Below are 20,887 nucleotides of genomic sequence, written 5' to 3'. Positions count from 1 at the left end.
TGCAACAATATCCTTTGCTAACCCTTACGCCAAACAAAACCCCTTGGGATTGTACATGAACCCAATCATTTGTTTTCTCTTTCTCAACCCACTGCCCCGCCCAACTAAAGTAATCCTAACTGTAAGGGTCTCTACTGTGCCTGCAGGTGTTTGAATGTATTATCCCTAAACCTTTGCATCTAATCACAAACCAGTGTCTTGTGCAGTTGCACAGAGGAGAACTTCTTAATATTGAATACATAGCGGTACAACACAAATATCCATAATTTTGGATACGACTTTGAATACTGAGCCTTACTTGGAGTCACTATTTGCTATTTCCGACGTGACCTGCTGGTATAGTCCAGTGAATTGGCTACAGACTTAACCCACCGTTTGTTTTTCACAAAGTCACAACAGCAGAAGGTTCTCTGCACAGACGCGTTAACAACAGAATCAAATCCCTCACGTTATTCAGGCGAGAGGAGGAGCAGCCGGGTGCAGCAGACAGGGGCAGGAAGTGATGTATTAACTCTGCTGCAGAGATCATGTGATTATCATGACAACTTTCCTGCCAATGTCCCCACATTAAATCTTTGTATTTCAAATAAAGGTTTCTACTAGATATGGTCTGATATCCTTAAATTTCCTCACTTTGTCTCTGGGAAGATATGATGAAATTTAAAATAGAGTGAGCCCAGTTAAATCTCACTGAATATTGATTACTTGTCAGTGTCAATACAAACATGCACAACTACATTTTAAGGTCAAACAACGTTGCTGTCTCATTTTAATGTGAATTGCATTTCAAAATCCAATTTCTGTTGCATATTGATTCTGATGGCGGCTCCCTTGACCTTTCACTGAAACTAAATGTGCTGAGGTGTCCACCTGTGACTCAACCCGATACCTGTCAGCTCCAAGTTCCTGCTAATGTGGGATAAAGTGCTGGCCAGCTGAGGCATACACCCAGGACACACGCCTCACCTCTGACAGAACTATTAATCACCCAAACGATCATTATTCATCATATCAACACACGTGGAGACACATTTATACATAGAAATCCAATGCCACAGACAGACGGATTAGATAGATGGATGTTTTCCTGTTGGTCTTTACATCAGGATAAAAATAGAAACAGTGTTGTAGTGAGAAATGTTTAAGCTTTGACTTCCTTTGGTCCGGACCTTCGGACTTTTCAGTTTAGTCCAGAGTCCGTAAAAGTAATCCTTCATTTTCTTGATTTGAAAACTTGTCTTTATGTGCTTAACTTATAGAAAATACAATAGGTCCAACAACAACGCTCTGACAACCGAAGACGCAAACCTGTCTACAAACCAAGTAGAGTACTACCTACATTTCAACGTGAAACCAAAACTAACAGATCAACTGTAATCAAATGCATAAAAAAAAGAAATATTCACAGCCATCAAAATCTGTTGTATGTGAAAGTGTTGGATTCTTGCAACCAGGGGTGTGGATCACTTTCAAGTGCACATCATCCCTCTATATCAACGTGCACGTGGATACAGGTTGCTGTGCAAAAGCAAATCTGCTACTGGAAACCTGCTGTCCCAGGAGCAGAACCTGAAGCAGTAAAGATGTGCCCGACAGATATTTACACATACAATTTCCCTTGTCGCCAAATACAAATGCTGACTCATCAGAATAATGTCACACCTGCTTGGACTGAGAAATGCTCGTAACGGCAGAGAAAGACGAACCATGAGCCTCGACGGAGCTGCACCACAGCCCTGTTAGCTGTTGGCATTGAGGTGAGGGTCACGGGCCAGTGCTGTGAATCGCAGATCGGTGCTCACAGCTGCTGCAGCATGTGTGTGTCGCAAGAGAATGTAGCATGCCACCACGAAGTGTGTGTGTGTGTGCAAACACTCAAAACAAAATGTATGTGCAATGTGTTCGCCAGGTGTAAACATAGATATTACTGTGGACTTGACCATAAGTCTGATGATTAGAAATGACTCCCAGCTGACTTAACCTCTGGATTTTCACTTTGCTTCACAGCACACATTTTAACCCCTGTTTATCACATTTTACTTTCCTAGGCACGAAAATGCGATGATAAAACTATGAAAAGACATCCATGCGTGATCCCCGATACTGGGCTATATAATATACTATATTATTTAGTTGAGCTTGTTAAAAAAGGCCTTTGCAGCTGGTGGCTATCGGGTGAAACAAGATATGCTTCCAGTTGACCCAAAAAGGTTCCTAACCACCGCTCAACATTTTGTATTACAATACAGTATATTTGCTGAGCTCACAGACAAAACTAGACAATGTTGTTTAATTTTGCAATCTTCCCCTGCAAGAGCTACATTGTGCTGTCACAGTTGGATGGCAAACACTCAAGAGCTTGTTACCGAAAACATTTTAATTGGGGCAACAATAAAAATGACAAATGGTTATGATTTAGGCTCTGTTCAAGTGCAGTGTGAAAATTGGGGGAACCAATTTGTAATTAAGCTAGGTTTTTAATATCAAAGGGAGACTTGATGATTGAAAAAGAAAAAATTGGTTCAAAGATGTAGGGATATGAGCGGTGATATGAAGACAAAGGCAGGACGTAGCTGAAACAGAAAGAGGATAAGAGGAGAGGGAGACAGTGGACGAGGGACTGAGTAAGAGAAAGGGCCAAGGCCAAGACAAATGGCAGGAGTGAGGAAGAGAAATTTGAAAGACAGTCAGAAAGGGGAAAAAAAGGTTTGTTAATGAATGTGGGTAGAATAATGAAGACGGGTTACTCTACATTAAGCTGGCAAACAAAGTGAACAAGAAAGTATGTGAAGAAGAGAGATTGAGCAGGTGAAAAAGGAGAGAGAGTGAATGATGAAGAGCAGGGGAGGGAAGTGAGCGGATAAATCATGAGGAGGATGTCACAGCGGAGAACATGAACCGAGGAAGAGGACGCAGAGGAAGAGGAGTGCTCCTCCTGACACAGTAGATCCTCCCTGCACGTCCTCGCTCGCCGACACAGGGACTGTAAATCCCCCTCGGAAACTTGAGAGGATGTAAACAAACCATCAGCCCTGTTCTGCCGAAGGGAAAGGCATCCTACACACACACACACAGGAACACAGCACACTGAAACACAGGTGCCAACATGCGAAAATGCTAACCTTGGTGGTACACACACACATGCAGACAAGGTTTCAAGAGCAAAGAAACACAAGAACACACAGTGCATATACACACACATCCTAAAGCTACACAGAGCTCACCTTCACCACCACCACTCTCTCGTGCTCTTTGGAAATGGGACCGGGGCCATTTTCCTGGGAGGACACAGACTATACAAAACCTTCTGATGTCCAATCTCCTCTGGAGCAAATGACTCACAACTTGTGCTGTTACACAGTATCGTGACCACCTCAGGACACTGGGTCTACCCGTCAGCCAACAACACACATAGCAGGCACACTCTCCTTCTTCATCCACTCTCCTACAAAACTTCCTGTTGAGTCCCATTTGAGTCATTTTCTACCTTTTTCCCGTGTATCAAGACATTACAAGGACTCTGATTGGCTTCATTTTCAACAAGAAAAGGGTCACGTTTAACTTTTGGCTTCATTTCCTTTTGGGTTATATGACTTGGGAAACATGTGAGATCCCTTTCTTCAAAATATCTTAAACCTTCAACAGCCCTGTTTGAAAAAATCCAATATATTTTTCTGGCATTTTAGGTAGTTCTTGGTGTATGTATAAGTGCTCATATTTCCAGAAAGTTTGGTTTTAATTTGTCATTTGATGGAATAAAATGGGATGAGACTGTCCAGACTCTGGCTCCAAATTGTCAAGATGGCAGATACAGGATAGTTTGGCCACATTTCTGAATAGTCCATCATCCATCTTCATATACTCATTCTTGTTTAAATAATTCTCTTACGATGAAGAAAAACAAGAATAGAATGGAGATAATGAATAAAGGGTGTCAAGGAAATGTAGACATGAGCTTTCCCAACTTCCAAATTCCAACCAAAACAATATATACAATCAAATCGCCATGAAATGCTTCACATACCACAATCAACACCGCATATCTTGACACGTAGATTGAACTGTATTCATGTAATTCAAGCAACAGGGCGCCAAAAGCTTTGATATATATATATATACACACATCTCATGATTGGACACTGAATACCATTAGAGAGCCTTGAAGCCAAGTGATGCAGATGAGGAAGAGGAGTCCACTGATCGGAGTGCCCTCGGTGTCATCCGAGCACTCAGGCAGCTTCGCTTGCTGAAGGCTTTTATGAGCTTTTACAAGACCAAATGCCACTCGACACATTTTGTTTACTTCATGTGTGCGTCTTTTTGTCCCTTCTCTCTCTTTAAGTGTGATCGTGTCATCTGTGGTGGTCTGCCACTTCCTTCACTTCTCTAATGTCCTTTCACTTCCCCCCTCTCTCATCATGTAATTTTCCTTTCACCTCCATGCTATTCTCCTTCTTGACCCTTCAATCGGTCTTTCATTGTCAAGGTGTATTTTTATTTTTTTAAGACCCTTGCGGAATTATTTTCCCTCTGTCACTGTGACATTTTACCACGTTATAATTTTTCTGTTTGGAATCTGGTTGGGTTGTTGTAAAAACTAAGTCTGTGGTGTGAAAGCATTTGGTTACAGTGATACGACATAGTTTCCCTTTTAAAACACTTAAACTCTGGTCTGGATACACTTTGTGTCCAGACTACAAAATGGAGAAGTTTGAAAACGACACTAACATCTGCTTGCTGATTTGGTCTTTTTGGTCATTATGTTGCCTTTGCTGGTTTGTCATGCTCCTATCACATGACCCCCGGTTCCCTACGAAAACAACTGGCATATGCCTCGGCGGCTAGTGCAAAACGCAACATTGATAATAAATCACAAGTGTTGCTGACCCTGTTGTCTTTTCCAACAGCGGATGTAAAAATAAATTCTTAATTTTACAATGATACTACTCCTTACATGCAAAGGACAAGGTGGGGGCAGGGTCGTCCTCAAAACAGTCCATGCCGAAGCGTCCTTGGGAAGATGCTGAGCCCCTGAATTGCCCAACATAGACTAATTGGAGGTCCCTGTGGATAAAAGCGTCAGATAATGGCATTTATGTACTGACAAGAGCTATTATTTCAGCAATCTGTGACAATTCCCATGTCCAGCAGGATGCCAATAACTTCCTGTTTACACCTACACACGCATGCCCAGTGTATATGCGAGTAGTCACATAATATGCGTTTTCCAGCATTTTAGTATGGATAGGGATTAAAACTGATATGGAGCCAAAAGGCTTGAGGCTAAAGAATGCTCTTTTCAAACGAAAACAATGTAGCATAGATTTAGCAACTGTGTGGTCACTTCAAGCACCTCCTCTTCTCTATGTCAGTGCTCTGAGGGGCTCACACCCATGCACACAACACACACACACACACAGGCAGCGTTAGTGCACTGAGGACACCGCAAGCAGGAAACAAAGACAATGCACAGTGACAGCTTGGAGACAGAGACGCGGGTCTATGCACCACAGTTTCACCCGAGTACATTTGCATCCGTCTCCACCACCTTTTCCTCCCTTTGAAATACTAACAAACACTGTTCTTTTCCACCCTCATTACCTTTGGGACTGTTGACATGTTGGCTTAACATCACTAATTAACTTGTTTTGTACATGTTTGCAGGTTGGGTGACAGCAACCTCATTGCGACAACAAGACCACACGTAAACAAAATAGTGTTGGTTATTTTGCAAGAAATCAAATGAGAACATTTCCAAGAATGTTGAGCTGTGATACTTTTGACACACTGGTGCTGCATCTGAATCAGACCAGGTCTTAGCTCTGAGCTCTCGTTCAGGCTGAGAGCTCGCTGAAAAGCACATGCATCCTGAGGGAGGCCCACAAACAGCCTTTGTGTAGCATCACCCTTCTAAGGTCTAAATAATAATCAAAAGCAGCAACTAAATGGAGCAACTAATTGAGGTGAAATTGTTTTTGTCAACTACTTTTAACCAGGTCAAGAGTAAACTTTACGAAAGGTTAATTGAGAAGGTTAAAGCTTGTCTATTCAAAGTGTATTCTCCCGTCGTGGGTTTTTGGCATCTCGCCACCAAAGCATTTAGTTCAAAATGACTAACACACTGTCAATGGGGCCTTTTATTCCCGCATGTTCCTCTGTCTGTGCTGTGTGCTCACATACAGCAGGTCATGTCCTTTTCTAATGAGCCTTTTCTTGACTTCATTGCTCAGTTGTTGTTGGAGTATAATACATAGGGATAAATCATAGACGAGTGGTTTAAAGACAGGTTATCTGTACTGAATGTGTGGGGAAGGGAGATGAATAGAAGTATTTGTGAGTGTATGTGTGTGTTTTAATAAGTGTTTATGAATGCAGGAGCACAGGTGACTGGGGTGCAGGGAGGCTATGAATGAGTAAGTCAGGGTGAGTGAGTGAACATACCTTAAATGAAAAGGTCAGGATGGGTGAGAGCAGCTTTGATGGGAATCCCTAGTGTGTGTGTGTGTGTGTGCGTGTGCTTGTGTGTGTGTTAGCAGCAGGGTTGTTCTATTTTTAGCCACGCTGGTTGAAGTCAGACTCTATCAAGGACAGTCAATTTGCCTGCCTCCTCTTCTTTCCTTTCCTTTCGTCCTCCTCCACTCTTGTCCTCTGTTTTTAAGTCCTTTTTCTCTCTGTGTATTTTCCCAAAAACTTGTGTTTCTATTTTTTTCAAGGTTTAAATATTATGGCTCAAGTCTTTAAACGTCGCCTTTATTTAGGAGGTATAACACCGAGGGGGTCAGCCGGTTTGCAACTAATTATTTAAGTACGGAACCAGGCTGCATGGACAAACTTTGCTTTACGTGATAGAAAAGGAAAAGTCCTATTCGGACTGTTACGACTTTGGGTATCAATAGGGCTCAGCTTTGGCTCATTATCTTTGCAGGGTACTCTTTTAAAAAGCTGCTTACATTTCAACACGCGTCACCTGCTCCGTTCATACCTAACAATAACGTGAGCTGGCTGATCCGATCACAAGCAGTCAGCTCTACATCAGTTCACAGTAATGATGAAAAAAATCAATGCACTGCGCAAAGCAAATTTGAAAGTGCTGTATTCCCTTTCATGCTGTAAAGAGAAAGTGGCCACGTGTCCCATATCTGAATATGGTCTGAATTATCAGATTTGAATTGTGTCCTCCGGTGCTTTCACATCAGATCACATGAGGCCTATAACTGATGAACAGGTGAGCACAACATAAACTTCTCCTTATTCCCTCTATCTCCTATTTGTCTTCCTTACCCTCCCCATCTCTATCCCTCTTACTTTAATTATCCACTGACGTCTCTGTCGTTCTTTCATAACCTGTGCATTACAGGTGCAAATATGTTTGTGAGCCACACGCTGCATGGGCTATTGCATAATGACAGTTGAGATAGTGTTACTGTCCATGCCGGTGTAATTCTACACACACACTGATGACAGGCCCGGCCGGTCAGCTGAGCCTGGTTTTCTCACCAGCCGTTTTCTCGGTCATCACACCCTCTCACATCAAGCACATGATTGTAGTAAAAGAGTGTGAGCAATGAAAAGATCATTATCATGTAAATGAGTGGTTTCGACCTCTTCAGTGTGTTTTTAATTATAAACCTCTGTCCGTTCTGAATAGAGAACAGCACCAATACAGATATCCGATAAGTGATTTATTTCAGATGGTGAACTTTGTGAACCCGGGGGTGAAAAGGTTCTGTTCACAACAAATGGTCTGCCGAATTGACAAGCAATCAATAGTGTATTATCAGAATCAGACAGACAATATTTGAGATGATAAATAATGACATACATTCTTACATTTCATTTAGCTGACTCTTTTATCCAAAGCGACTGACAATAAGTGCATTCAACCATGAGGGTACAAACCCATAATTTAAACCATTTTCTATCACAAATGTTCAGCTCTCAATCAGACTGCATATTATTTATTCTGAAAACATGTTCTACCTTCACAAAGTCCATTACAAATTGAAATCAAATGAAGGTTGTTTGCAGAGGTTGTTTACGAAGGTAAAAAAAAAACACAGGAAACAATGATTATTTCTTTATCACAACAAGCAGCAGTTAGCTGCCAAGGCAAAATAAATCCAGCTGCTCGTCTGCACACGCAGATTTCAAAGTTCCATGAACTGGACAGCGTTAGGTGAGCTGAGATGTGGAGATGATGGAAAGGCATCCGTACGAGGAGGAACAGATTCCAGTCCTGAGTACTTCAGATAGGAATCTATTCCTCGAATGCTCCACTGGGGGCTGCTGAGTGATGAGGGAGACTATGGGCTCAGTTTTCACGGCAGGACAAAGATGAGTGTAGGTCAAAGACAACGGTATGTTCCTGACTTTGAAATGCACTGCTCCATGTGACACTGTGCGTCTGTACCCAGCAGAGCACACAAACACACTTAGATTAGAGGGGTTGGTATTTTAATTGGAACTCTGAAGTGACTCCGAGAAAATCAATGAGGGCCTTGTAAGTACAATATGTCATAAAATACTAATTTGACCATTATTTTAGTTTTTTGTATCAGTCTGGCTCAAAAACAATAAACGTTTTTTTTGGAGCAGCCGAGGCCAGTGGAGAAAGAATGGTGTGCGCATTTTTATAAAGTTGAAATTGTACCAATGATTTGTTTTAATTCGCTCGAAAAAGTCTCCAATCAGGCTAAAGCACATCTTTAACCTGGCCACGGCCTTTGTTTTCATCCACAAGTCATTTTAAACCGTGGAAAAATGGCCAATGAAAGCTAATTACCACAGTCCACTGATGGGAGTTCAGCTGTCATCTTTAGCTTTCACATCTGCACAATTTGAACTCCCGTCAAACACAGCCCCATGATGACAGCCTTCTCTACCTTACTGCCATTGGACAAAAGCCAGACATCGGAAAACTGCAGTGTGAAAACAGCCAATAAAAAATGTGGGAAATCATCAAAATTTATGAGACATGGGACAAAAGATGAAAATGCTGAGCAGAGGGACAACTGGTCAGCCTATTTCAAGTTAATGTGCAGGGACGACATGAGTCATATTTGCTGCTGAACCTCCTGGACAACATTATTTTTCTCATCTGAATGGTCTTCATTTTCTGACTCAGTTTCACTGGCACTCTTTCAACTGGCTCAGATGTTTGAAAGGTATGAGACTGGCTGAGAGCATTACTATTAATTACCACCTAATTTATATTCCACTTTAACTTAACTGTGATACACTTGCACTGACCCTTTAAACTTCACCTGGTGCTAAGTGTATGACTCTGCAAGTATGTGTGCATGGGAGACTGATAGGAGATCTTGAGACCTAAACACATATGAATCAATGTGTTCTTGTTCGAAACTGCTCATTTCCACAAATAGATTTTCTTTAATTTGAGATATCCCTTAACCTTACTACCTCAAACCAATATCTAACAAACTGATAAGTGGAGGGTTTAGTTGCCTGAGGTTCATTTCAGTTCATCCTGGCTTGGACAACAGAGGAATTTCACTTTACAGTGACACTGCCTGGTTAATGCAAACAGGCATTTATACGTAATGTCACATAAACTCGCAAGGAGTTAATTCATAGTCAGAAAATTGGAAGTCTGTTGTTCTAACAGGCTGGAGAGTCTGGCAGCAGAAGAAGGGATTCATAAATCTGACCCAGGTGCTGAAACTTAGCACACTGAACTGTTATGTCTGCAAATTGTTATTTATGTTATATCAGTGCTAATGCCAGGTAGGGACACAAAGACATAGACGAACATCCGTCCAAGAGCAGTCTGCCCACATTTTTACTGTGCTAAGCTTTGTAGTCCTTGGGAACACGCTGGAACATTGGCGCTCATAAATCCCAGTGTATTGGATTGAATAGTGTTTTGCTCTTAATGAATGCACTGCGACGTACTTGAATAAGGACTTAGAGTGACATTCTCAGGCACCATGTTGCCAGGATGTGCCAAACCGGCACCATTCCTGCTGATCTAAAGCAAGAACGGAGTTTTAAAAAGACTGCAAGAATGATTCCTGATCAATTTGACATCTCTACTGATTAAGCTCTGCTGGAAACAACTCTCCTTGGATCTATTTTATGCTTTTGCTGTTGTTCAGCTAAGCGGCATGTGCTGATCCAAGAGCAGCCGTTTGAGCATTTTGTGTCTGCATGTAACTTGTCCCAGATGTCACATCTGTGGAGCCATGCAGTTGACAGATAAGGGGAAAATGCCACTGTGCACTTTATAAGGCAATATCACTCACACACAGAGTGACAGTGGCAAGGACTTTGTGGCGCTACCAAGGCAACCGAAACACAGCAGCTAATTATAGTTGTAGCTGGAGACGACTCTGGGCCACAAACTAACACTCAGGCAGACTCACATGGACAAACACAAAGAGCAGCCGGGTAATTTATCTTCAGTGAGCTGTCAATTAATCCACAACCACAAGGGTTTCATCTCAATGGGTGTCTTGATTAGGTAAAAATTAACAAACACTCGGTGTATGTGTGTGTTGGGGGAGGTTTTAATGAATGCATGGACGGATGAGTGAAAGTGTGCCTCACCTTATGTTTTTGTTTTCTTGTTGGTGACAATCCTGATTCACCATCCCAACACGTGCACAACTGGGACAAGTGCTGACAATGGGATAATAAAATAAAATCACTCCACCCACGGCCCCTCCCAGGGAGTCGCTTGGTGTCTTTTCTAATCAGACCTTTTTCATGTTCACATCAAATTTAGTTTAAGTCTGCCAATAACCTGGAAGCAAGGGGAAAAAGGTTTTTATATCAGTCGATATTGCTAATAATCACGATAGATTGCATGTTATTATTTCTTTTAAGTTGAAAGACCTATTTTTCCTCCAGAGGGAAGGTTGTGGGTTTAAACGCAGAGAATGACAAATCTGAAGTATGACAGTCATGTGTTATACCTCGTCACTGTGCCTACACAATGCAAATAACATTCACATATATTGGACTTTTGTTATATTAATATTGATGAAATGCTATTGCGATAATTATTGTATCATCCATTAATCTGAAGTGGCATGATATGCAACACCATCCTGTTTGTGTTTGTATTATAAAAGAAAAAGGTTTTGTGGTTGAAGTCACTCCATCCTCTGCTGTTAAATATGTGCATTCGATTTAGTTCACTACATCAGTAATTAATCTACTTATTTCTCAAACTCAATTAACAAGTGTCCTTTATTGTTGTGTAATCAGTGAAACCTGCTTTTTACAACACCACCATCAGACTTTTACTATCTAAGCATTGCTTTGTCTACTGATGAAAGATACATCAAGACCTTCTTCAGATTTCAGTTTGAAGGAAGCTTTTGTAAAACTATGCTGGAGGATATGCAACGCCCAATAAACCACATAACAGACATAACAAACATTAATCTCAGGATTTTTATGAGCAGCCAGAAAGTATATTTCAACAACAAGTCATTTACTATGGAACTCTGAAGAAGTATTCCCTCAGGTACTGCACTGACATCCCACTGATCTGTGGTTTGTGGTATGAAGCTCGCCACAGAGAAGATAGAATAAGAAGAAGCTGAAAGCACGGATCAAGTTATTCTCTTGCAAAAAGGGTTTTGCAGGATAACAGGACTTAGGCTTACATCATTGGCAGACAGATCAAAAGCATATTTCTCACTTAAATGTACGTATTAAGGCTCATACATGCTTGTCTGACAGAGGCTTGAGTTTATAATGTGCGTTTATTTCATCGGTATTTGTGCACGACCTCTGAAAGCTTACGGATAGCGATAAAACAAATGAAGCTGAGCAGTAAGTTGGTCGATATTTCTGTTTCTTAAGAGCTACATTATCATAACCTCCCCCACGGACGACATGTTTGTAGTTGTCAAAAACTCTTGACTCTGCGCTGCCCTCTAGTGGATGGATGTTTGAAACGGACATATCTCTTTTCGTAAGTAAAGGCGGCATAGATTATTCTTTACAGATTTGATTGGTCCTTACAGGATCTCAAATTAATGCATACACAGTATATTTTTGGTTATTCTTTGGATACATCAGTTTGCTCTTGATGTTTGTGGGCAGGTTTATGACTTGTATTGGTTAGTAGTTCCTCACTCTTGTTGAGGGTAAAGGACAGATGATCATACTTTGTTAAGCCCTATGAGACCAATTGTGAATTGTAAATATGGGTTATATAAATAAAGATTGATTGATTATTCTAATGTACAGAGGCATGAATACATTCTCCTTAGCAGCAGTTATCTGTCTATCTGTACTCAGCTTGCTTTGTGTGGAGAGAGGTTCCAAATATTTATTTAAAGGTTAGTGTGCAATCTATTATAATCACTGTTTAAACTGATAAAACTGTTTAATACAATCTACTGCAAGTCTACTTCAAAGGCCAAAACATTACAGAATAAAATCAACATCTTTATGGCACAGACTAAACCGAACATTATATTGAGAGGATTGACTGTACGGGCAGTTTTGTTTGTTTGTGTGTGTGTGTGTGTGTGCGTGCGTGCGTGTGTTAGTTTGAGAGAGAGATGGAGTAATGAGGTGCTGTGATCAAGACAAGACATTCAGTCCTTGCAAATCACTTGAGAAACTTTTATTACATAATGGATGGCTGTGCATTCAAAGTCAGCGTTAGCCTGGGATCATTTTTACAAGAGGAAACTGTGACTTTCAGGTGAAAAGAAGGCTTTGACTTTGTAACTATATATATGGAGATGTGGAGATGTTTAAACCAAGTTTAAATGATTATACATAGGCGATTTGCGCTGGGGGGGAGAGGCCCCCCAGCGGAGTACGTCAGAAAACATACATTTCTGTGCGTGTGTGTGTGATGAGCTTGAAATTAGGGATGCACCGATCCGATATTTGTATCGGTATCGGTACCGATATTGAAGAAATTTCTAGATCGGGTATCGGTGACAATGGGCCGATCCATATCGGCTGATCTATTCTGTGTAATTCTATGCTGTGCGCTGTGAGTGGCGTCATACGCAAGCAACACGCCGTGCGGAGCCGACAGTGCCCGGCGCCTCTCCCCCGGTTCCCGGTGCGAGCCGAGCCGCCTCCACCGGGGCCGCGGTGCTCCCCGGAGCCGGGCTGCCGGCTGCTGGTGCTGCTGCCCCGGTACCGGGACCCGGACCGGGAGCCGGACCGGGACCCGGAACTTTGCCCACTCCGCACGCCGCCGCCACTAGCTTCCCCCGGGCGTCTGTGAACCCCGGTCCGGGTCCGGCTCCCGGTCCGGCTCCCGGTCCGGGTCCCGCTCCGGGTCCCTCTCCGGGTCCCGGTCCGGCTCCCGGTCCGGGTTCCGGTCCGGCTCCCGCTCCCGGTCCGGCTCCCGGTCCCTCCGCCGGCCCGGTGCCGGACGGGTCCCGGTCCGGATCTCCCGCCCTGCTCAGTTTGAACGGAACCGGCGGAGCTGCAATGGTGGTGAACTCGCCCGCGGGTGACTTAGAACTGGTGCGGACCAGGGGAATCCGACTGTTTAATTAGTATCGGTATCGGATCGGTATCGGCCGATACTAAACCTCAGATATCGGTATCGGTATCGGAGGTGAAAAAAGCGGATCGGTGCATCCCTACTTGAAATGGTGGAGGTTTACATTGAAATCTTACTACTTTACTATTATCTTTGTTTAAATTGATATCATGTGTTTCTTGCCCCCCCTCCCCCCAAGTTTTCTTAGAGAGAGGAACTGGGTGCAGTCATTTACAACCTGCATTGACACAGCATCACCTTCTTGTCACCAGTACATGAACCAATATTCATGCTTCACTGTCAACTATAAATACAACCGTTTCTGCTTTACAGAGTCTGACTGCCCTGCTATTGGGAGGGTGAACCTCGGGCTTCACTGAAAAAAACAGCGGGTTATTTGCTTCAGATCTGACATGGCAGATGCATAGTGGATTGCAACTGTGGATGGATTGATAATAATTAAAATTACAGAGCCCGCAACTGTGAATCTAATCCTGTTTAAATTGGCGCAGAGTGCAGCTAAACAGCTCGTGGCTGGGTGAGGTGTAGCTAAGCAGTTTAAATAATGGATTCACTGAGTACATGAAGCGTTAACTTCAATATACATAAATAGGTATATTACATTCCCCATTAGATTCCCCCAGAATGCAATGTGTTAATGAGATACTTTTATAAATGCAACAAGTTCTGAGCATTTTTTTTACACTATGCCACATTAAGCATCACAAAATCAGTCCCAAAATAAACTGAACTGTGCCGACTGATGGGATCTATAAGTGTGTGAGTATTGGCGTGGGGGCTAAACCATAGTCTAGCCTCTGTGTGTGATCACAGCGCAGTTGTTAAAATAATCTTTCATCCTGCGTGTGTAACTACATGAACATGGGCATTGGAATCTGGCTTGTGCATAAACAGCAGAAACACAGGGACGTCTTTCTTTAGCTACAGGCTCATACGCTTCGATGTTTCCCGTGGAATTTAACAAGGAGATGTCAGCAGTCATCGGCATTCAGAGGATGAGAAAAAGTGTCAGGTGGGGTCTCAGGGAGGCAATGGGTCAAATGGAGATAAGGTTTACACTAACCATGACACACAGAACAACAAACAGAAGCACAGACGTGTGGAAATGGTCGACATATGCTCAGATACACATGTATTTTGTAAAACAATTTAAGGTATGTAATTCAAAATCTCTTCTCTAACCCAAACTGACTTATCTGAAGCTATGATGAATTAATACTGAAGTATAACAAGCCTGCAGACCTATAATCTTATCACATGCACTGCCTTATAAACATGATTCTGGAAATAATGAGCTACATTTACTCTCATTACTTTAACAGTGTGATCAAGACAAGACATTTCAGTCCTTGCAAATCACTTGAGAAACTTTTATTACTTAATGGATGGCTGTGCATTCAAAGTCAGCGTTAGCCTGGGACCATTTCTACAAGAGGAAACTGTGACTTTCAGGTGAAAAGAAGGCTTTGACTTTGTAACTATATATATGGAGATGTGGAGATGTTTAAACCAAGTTTAAATGATTATACAGGTGCACACAGGGGTGTTGCAACAGGGGGAGCAGGCGATTTGTGCTGGGGGGGAGAGGCCCCCCAGCGGAGTACGTCAGAAAACATACATTTCTGTGCGTGTGTGTGTGTTTGATGAGCTTGAAATGGTGGAGGTTTACATTGAAATCTTACTACTTTACTATTATCTTTGTTTAAATTGATATCATGTGTTTCTTGCCGCCCCCCCCCCAAGTTTTCTTAGAGAGAGGAACTGTGCAGTCATTTACAACCTGCGTTGACACAGCATCACCTTCTCATCACCAGTACATGAACCCATATTCATGCGTCACTGTCAACTATAAATACAACCGTTTCTACTTTACAGAGTCTGACTGCCTTGCTATTGGGAGGGTGAACCTCGGGCTTCACTGAAAAAGACAGCGGGTTATTTGCTCTCATTAACTTTCAGTGTATTTGTACTTCTTAAAATCTGTAATTTCACGCTAACTGGAGTTTAGTTTAATTCAAAATCCTTAGTAAAACCAAAAGTCACAGGGTGAAGATGTTGTGATCGTCACTGAAAACAATCCTGCCAGTATCTACAAAGACCTGGGATGAATACTGATATTCTATACCAGTCATTGGTTTGTTTACGACACCAGTAAATTGCCTAATTGCAAATACAATCTTCAACGATGATCATGACCAATCTGAATGTGTCACCTTTTTTCTGAAATACTTGTGCACTTCTACAACTTTCAAACACAACAAATTGGTCCCATTCCAAACTTTTCAGCTCCGAACCCCCTGACACACAAACACATTAAACAGCACAAACAGTCAGAGTAAGGGATAAAAGGTCTGAAGTCTCAGGAGCCGCAGAAGCATTGAAAGGATTTCAGTTGGCACTGGCAGTGCATCAACATGGGAACCAAAGCACTCCCCAATCACCCCTCATTCTGTCTTTGGAAGGCTACAGAGCTTTCTGGAAAGCAAACAATTACTGGATTTTCCAGGAACTGGTTAATTGGAGGTTGATGGAGATTGCCTTGGTAATGTCCTGGGAAAATGTCAGGGGTGACGAAGTTCATGCAGAGCAAGTCTGTAGTTTTTTACTTGGTTTTATTTTGTGATCTCTACATTAAACACTAACAACCATAAATCAATATAATGGTCAAATAGATTAGTGTGTCGACTACTGCAGGCACACACACAGAAAAAGACCTTTCAGGGTCCGACATAATGTCAGTCAGCAGGGAGACAGTATTTCAGGAATGTTGAGCAACAAGATAATTTTATGATCTTAACACACGACTACTCTCCAGTCACTGTCCTCCACATTAGTCAGACCTGACTGGACTCCTTGTTTGTTGCCTCTACTCTTGTGGGCCACATATAAATGAGTCTGTCTGTGTGTTTTGAACATGAATCCACATTACATCCAAATCCTCTTGTATAAATGCTTTAAATCCAGGAAGAAAGTATTGATGGCGTCAAGAGTATTAACTCATCCTCTGCATGCACAGATAACATGACTGAAAAAATGAAATTTATCTAGAAATACTGAATCTGGATGAATCTGCCACTTTCTTTCCAAACACCCATTGGCACTTGAGAAACATTTTATGGATCAGAGTGGCTTGGCAGCTTTCATTCACAATAAGTGAACTTATAGTCGCACAGACTCTATTTCCATTATACAAATGACATTTGAAATGTCAGCAAAAGCAAAAAGGCTTCCTGAATGTCAAAGGCAGGAATAGGATGAAAACAATAAATGATCATGTTGATATTGGTCTCTATTGTTCCACCTTGTTGCCATTTTCATGTTCCACACTTAGTGAATACCACAGATAAGGACTTGCCAATATTTGAAGTAGTACAACATTGTGTCATAGCCATGTCTCCCATCACCCTTTAAAACATGTCTTAAGCTAAACAAATTGGCTACTAACTTTCAATGGGACTAAATCTGCCTTTTCAACAATGTAGCTATGTCCTGTTATGAGATTGTATAAGACGATGCTGCATCACTGGCTTTAGTCGTTTACCTAATGAGTCTTTAAAGTAAGGTCAAGTTTCAAGTTTCACATGCATACATATAATATATTCACGTTACCTCAGTTTCTCTGTGGTGTCTTTTCAAGCTCCATGTTTGATCACGGCAGGAGGACTTCTTTCTCGACAAAACTACACACACTCACTTAAACAGCTGAACAATAGGAACATTTTTTTATGTGCATCTGCCCCTAGTCCAAGTTGACCAGTGTTTCCCCCATTGATTCACGGGGGATGAGCCACTGACGCTGCGTTCCAAGTTATGAGGATATGAATTGTGTAACAATAGAAAAATGTCCATTGAACAAGAGAACAAAACCTCCAAAACAATACATAATTTCAAATCAAAGGCAGCAAATAATATAATATATAATATAAAATCAACTGAAATAAAGCCGACAGCTCTTCTCTCCCCCTCTCTGTCTATATAAGGTCATCCGGTGCAGTGTAACCCTCCACAAAGAGTGACATTTCACCCACTGAAGGTATGAAGTTTTAACAGTCCCGCTGTGATACGGCCCATATAGGAGGCTCACAGACCGAGGAGAGAGAGGGAGAAACAAAACACTCACTGGAATAAATGGATTGAAGTGGACTGCAATGGACTTATGCAACGAAACATAACTACATTAAAGGTTTGCAGAGGTCTCTTTTGCTCTGGAGAAGAGCAATTTGGTGCCTGTGAACCTGTGTGTGTGTGTTTGTGTGTATGTGTGTTTGTGTGTTAGTTTGAGATAGAGATGGAAGAATGAGGTGCTGTGGTCAGAAAGGCAGCCAAGACAAGACATTTCAGTCCTTGCAAATCACTTGAGAGACTTTTATTACTTAATGGATGGCTGTGCATTCAAAGTCAGCGTTAGCCTGGGATCATTTCTACAAGACGAAACTCTAGCTTTCAGGTGAAAAGAAGGCTTTGACTTTCTTTTTTTTTAAACTATATATTTGGAGATGTGGAGATTTTTATACCAAGTTTCAAGGCCCCAATCTGAGAGGAGGCCCCACAGCGGAGTACGTCAGAAAATATACATTTGTGTCTGTGGGTGTGTGATGAGCCTGAAATGGGCGTGGCTTACATTCAAATCTTACTACTTTACTATTATTTTTGTGTATGCACAACTTTGTTTAAATTAATATTGTGTTTCTTCACAAACAGTCAGTTCTTAACGTACGTCCTCGATATGTCCTTGGATCCGATCACTCAAGCCACATTCAGAGGTTGTCCAGGACACATGTGGCCAAATTCTTTTCATTGTGAGAATGATAATCTGTCCAGGACACATTGTAATAACAAGTGTGAAGACACGTACCTAACAAAGTCCACTTGTGACCGGATCTCTCAGGACAGATGTTAATATCAGGTCTGAACAGGGTCTAAGATTGCTAAGCTAGCAGCTAACACTGCCACAGTATCCACATGAACCAAAACACATCTTTCCGTCTGAGTGCCCTTGACCTTCTGTCTGTCTGTCTGTCCATGTGGCTGCGGCTAAAGGAAGACTAACAGTGTTTCCATAACAGTGTCGCTAACAGGGTCCATTGATACAAGGCCGAGCGCACACAGCAGAGAGGAAAAACAGAAACAGACAGGTGAGTAGTCAAAACAATATTAAAAAGAGCAAGAACAGGCAGCAACAGTGTTTCAAACCCCGGTTTTAACAGTTGTCGTAAGTGGACAGTTCCAATTGCATCAGTTCACACCTGGAATCGAATGAGTCTCCACATGTGCGTCCTGCGAACACGTGTGATGGGATCTGACTTCCCCTCTCTAAATGAAAATAAACAGACATATCATTTCTATTCACAAAGACCAAATTATGTTTTTTTCAGCCAGTCTGACAGATGGGCCTGTTGTCATGTGTTTGTGTCGCAGAGAGAGGGAGGGAGAGAAAGAACAAGCATTGCAAGAAGAGGCTGAACAAGTTGTGGTCCCAGATATATCAGTGCAAACGTTATATTTCAGTTCTTTATATATTTGTCTGTATTTGCATTTTCTTTTTATTTTACGTTATTTATAATTAAGTTTATGGTTAAATGTAAGATGTCAAGCCTCTAATTACATTTAGGGTTGGATTGAAGGATTTCTTAGGAATAATTGCTACATATTTTAAAAATATAATATATAATATCTGTACCGGCACTGGCCACCAACAATCTATTGGGCTCACAGTGATACGATTTCAAATGTGTCATAAAGGCATCTTGGGTGCGTTCACACTTATAGAGCTGTCCACATGTGATTGGATCACCCGAGACAGATGTTAATACCAGGTCTGAACTTTATATCACAAAACACATCATAGATAATGTTTAGTTTTCAAAGTACCTGATGATGATCACTAAACACCCAGCAAGCTTAACATTTTTTACCTTTGACCCAGTAAGGCCAGTCACACACAAACCGCTGAATTTCAGAAAACACCCTGAAAACAAAATAAGGGTATCTTTATTTGGACTTAAATAAAAAGGTGCTGATGTGACAGGAAAGCACTCTTTTACAACAAACACTATGTCCCGCATATTGCCTTCGGCTTTACTGAACAGTAAACAACCACCCACCCACCCACCCAATCAGACCACTTTGTTATCAACTGTGAAAATAATTACAAAGTAAGAATATTAACCTTGGGTAAATTCTCCTGGTATGTGTAAGATTTGTCGAATAACTAAGTCTCCGGTTGTCACTTTAATAGTTAATAAAGTCGTAATGTTTGCAGTGAATTAATAAAAGACTTGCACTCTCTCACACATACACACACACACACACACGGCCTTCAAATACATACCACTGGAGGCAGCTCCATGTGCCCACACCCATATGTTCCCATAACTGATTTTCCGTGACGTTGAACCAATTTCTGGCTTCATAACTCTGATTATAATTGCAAACAGAGCCTCAAACCATTGGTTTTAGTAGGATGCGTAATGACTGCAGCCTGATGACCACAAACAGGCCACACCTAAACCACATGTTCTGCAGGAGTGCATCTTATTTCGCTCTTCTTCATTAGTGTTTTTTTATGAACTTTCCCGCTTCACTTGCCCTTTCTAAGGTCTGTGGAGTCGTTCTGCAAATGATGTATGAAATTACCATCATATCCATCATCTGGCTTTAGCTATCTGAAATCAGACAGTTTTAAGAGTTCGTTATGTTCCTAAATATTGCTTCTATTAATTAGAAGAAAGAGCAAATTTGTTGTACAGAGGAAGAACATGGTTTAAAACCTTCCCGTGTTTCCCTAGAAAACAAGGATCCTATTGCTTTCCAGCTACTTGAACATACCAGAGTGGAAATGTACTCCACGTGTATTTTTACTGTATTTGAGGCCAACTTTCTGTTAGGCATCCCCTCCGTTTTCTACAAGTTACCTCTCCCCAGTTGTCAACGTTGTCCGGACGGCTGAACCCAAACTTCTCTTGTCTTTCTTTTTTTAAGCCCATCTTCCTGTCTCCTTGTGTATTCCTGCCTTGATGTCTTTATTTCTTTCCCCTCGTCTCCTCTCAGAGCATAGAAGGCACCCAGTGAAGAAAGGGGGAAGGTTAACAAACAGAGCAGGAAACTCAGCGTTCGGCCCCAGCACACGGCCCAGCCCTCTGGACTTGTTCCCATTTCCCTGACCAGCTGCTTACGTCATCCGTCTGCAAACACACTGCAAATGTACTTTTTCACACACACACACACTTGGTCTTAAATAATCGATCAGCGCAGCATACACGGAAGGATAAGGCAAAACTAGAGCCATTGTGGATGATCAACTGATATCAAACTTAATGACAAGTTGAGGAATTCCTGAATGTTTTAAACGGATGTAAAAGATAAAAAAAAGAGTAA

The 20,887-nt window shown here is 41.7% G+C and overlaps 1 protein-coding gene across 1 annotated transcript in view; it reads right to left on the bottom strand.

The window, feature by feature from the left end:
* LOC133024527 (cytoplasmic phosphatidylinositol transfer protein 1-like) overlaps positions 1 to 20,545 on the bottom strand; it is a 46,855-nt gene extending 26,310 nt beyond the window's left edge. The window contains exon 1 of the mRNA XM_061091671.1: positions 20,425 to 20,545. Within this exon, the coding sequence (XP_060947654.1) occupies positions 20,425 to 20,496 (72 nt within the window). The 5' untranslated portion in view covers positions 20,497 to 20,545. The remainder of the gene's footprint in view (positions 1 to 20,424) is intronic.
* Between the last annotated feature and the right edge of the window lie 342 nt (positions 20,546 to 20,887).

The sequence above is a fragment of the Limanda limanda genome, chromosome 2 (genome assembly GCF_963576545.1).
Source record: "Limanda limanda chromosome 2, fLimLim1.1, whole genome shotgun sequence".
Classification (NCBI taxonomy): domain Eukaryota; kingdom Metazoa; phylum Chordata; class Actinopteri; order Pleuronectiformes; family Pleuronectidae; genus Limanda; species Limanda limanda.
This window is presented reverse-complemented; position numbering and strand designations above follow the sequence as displayed.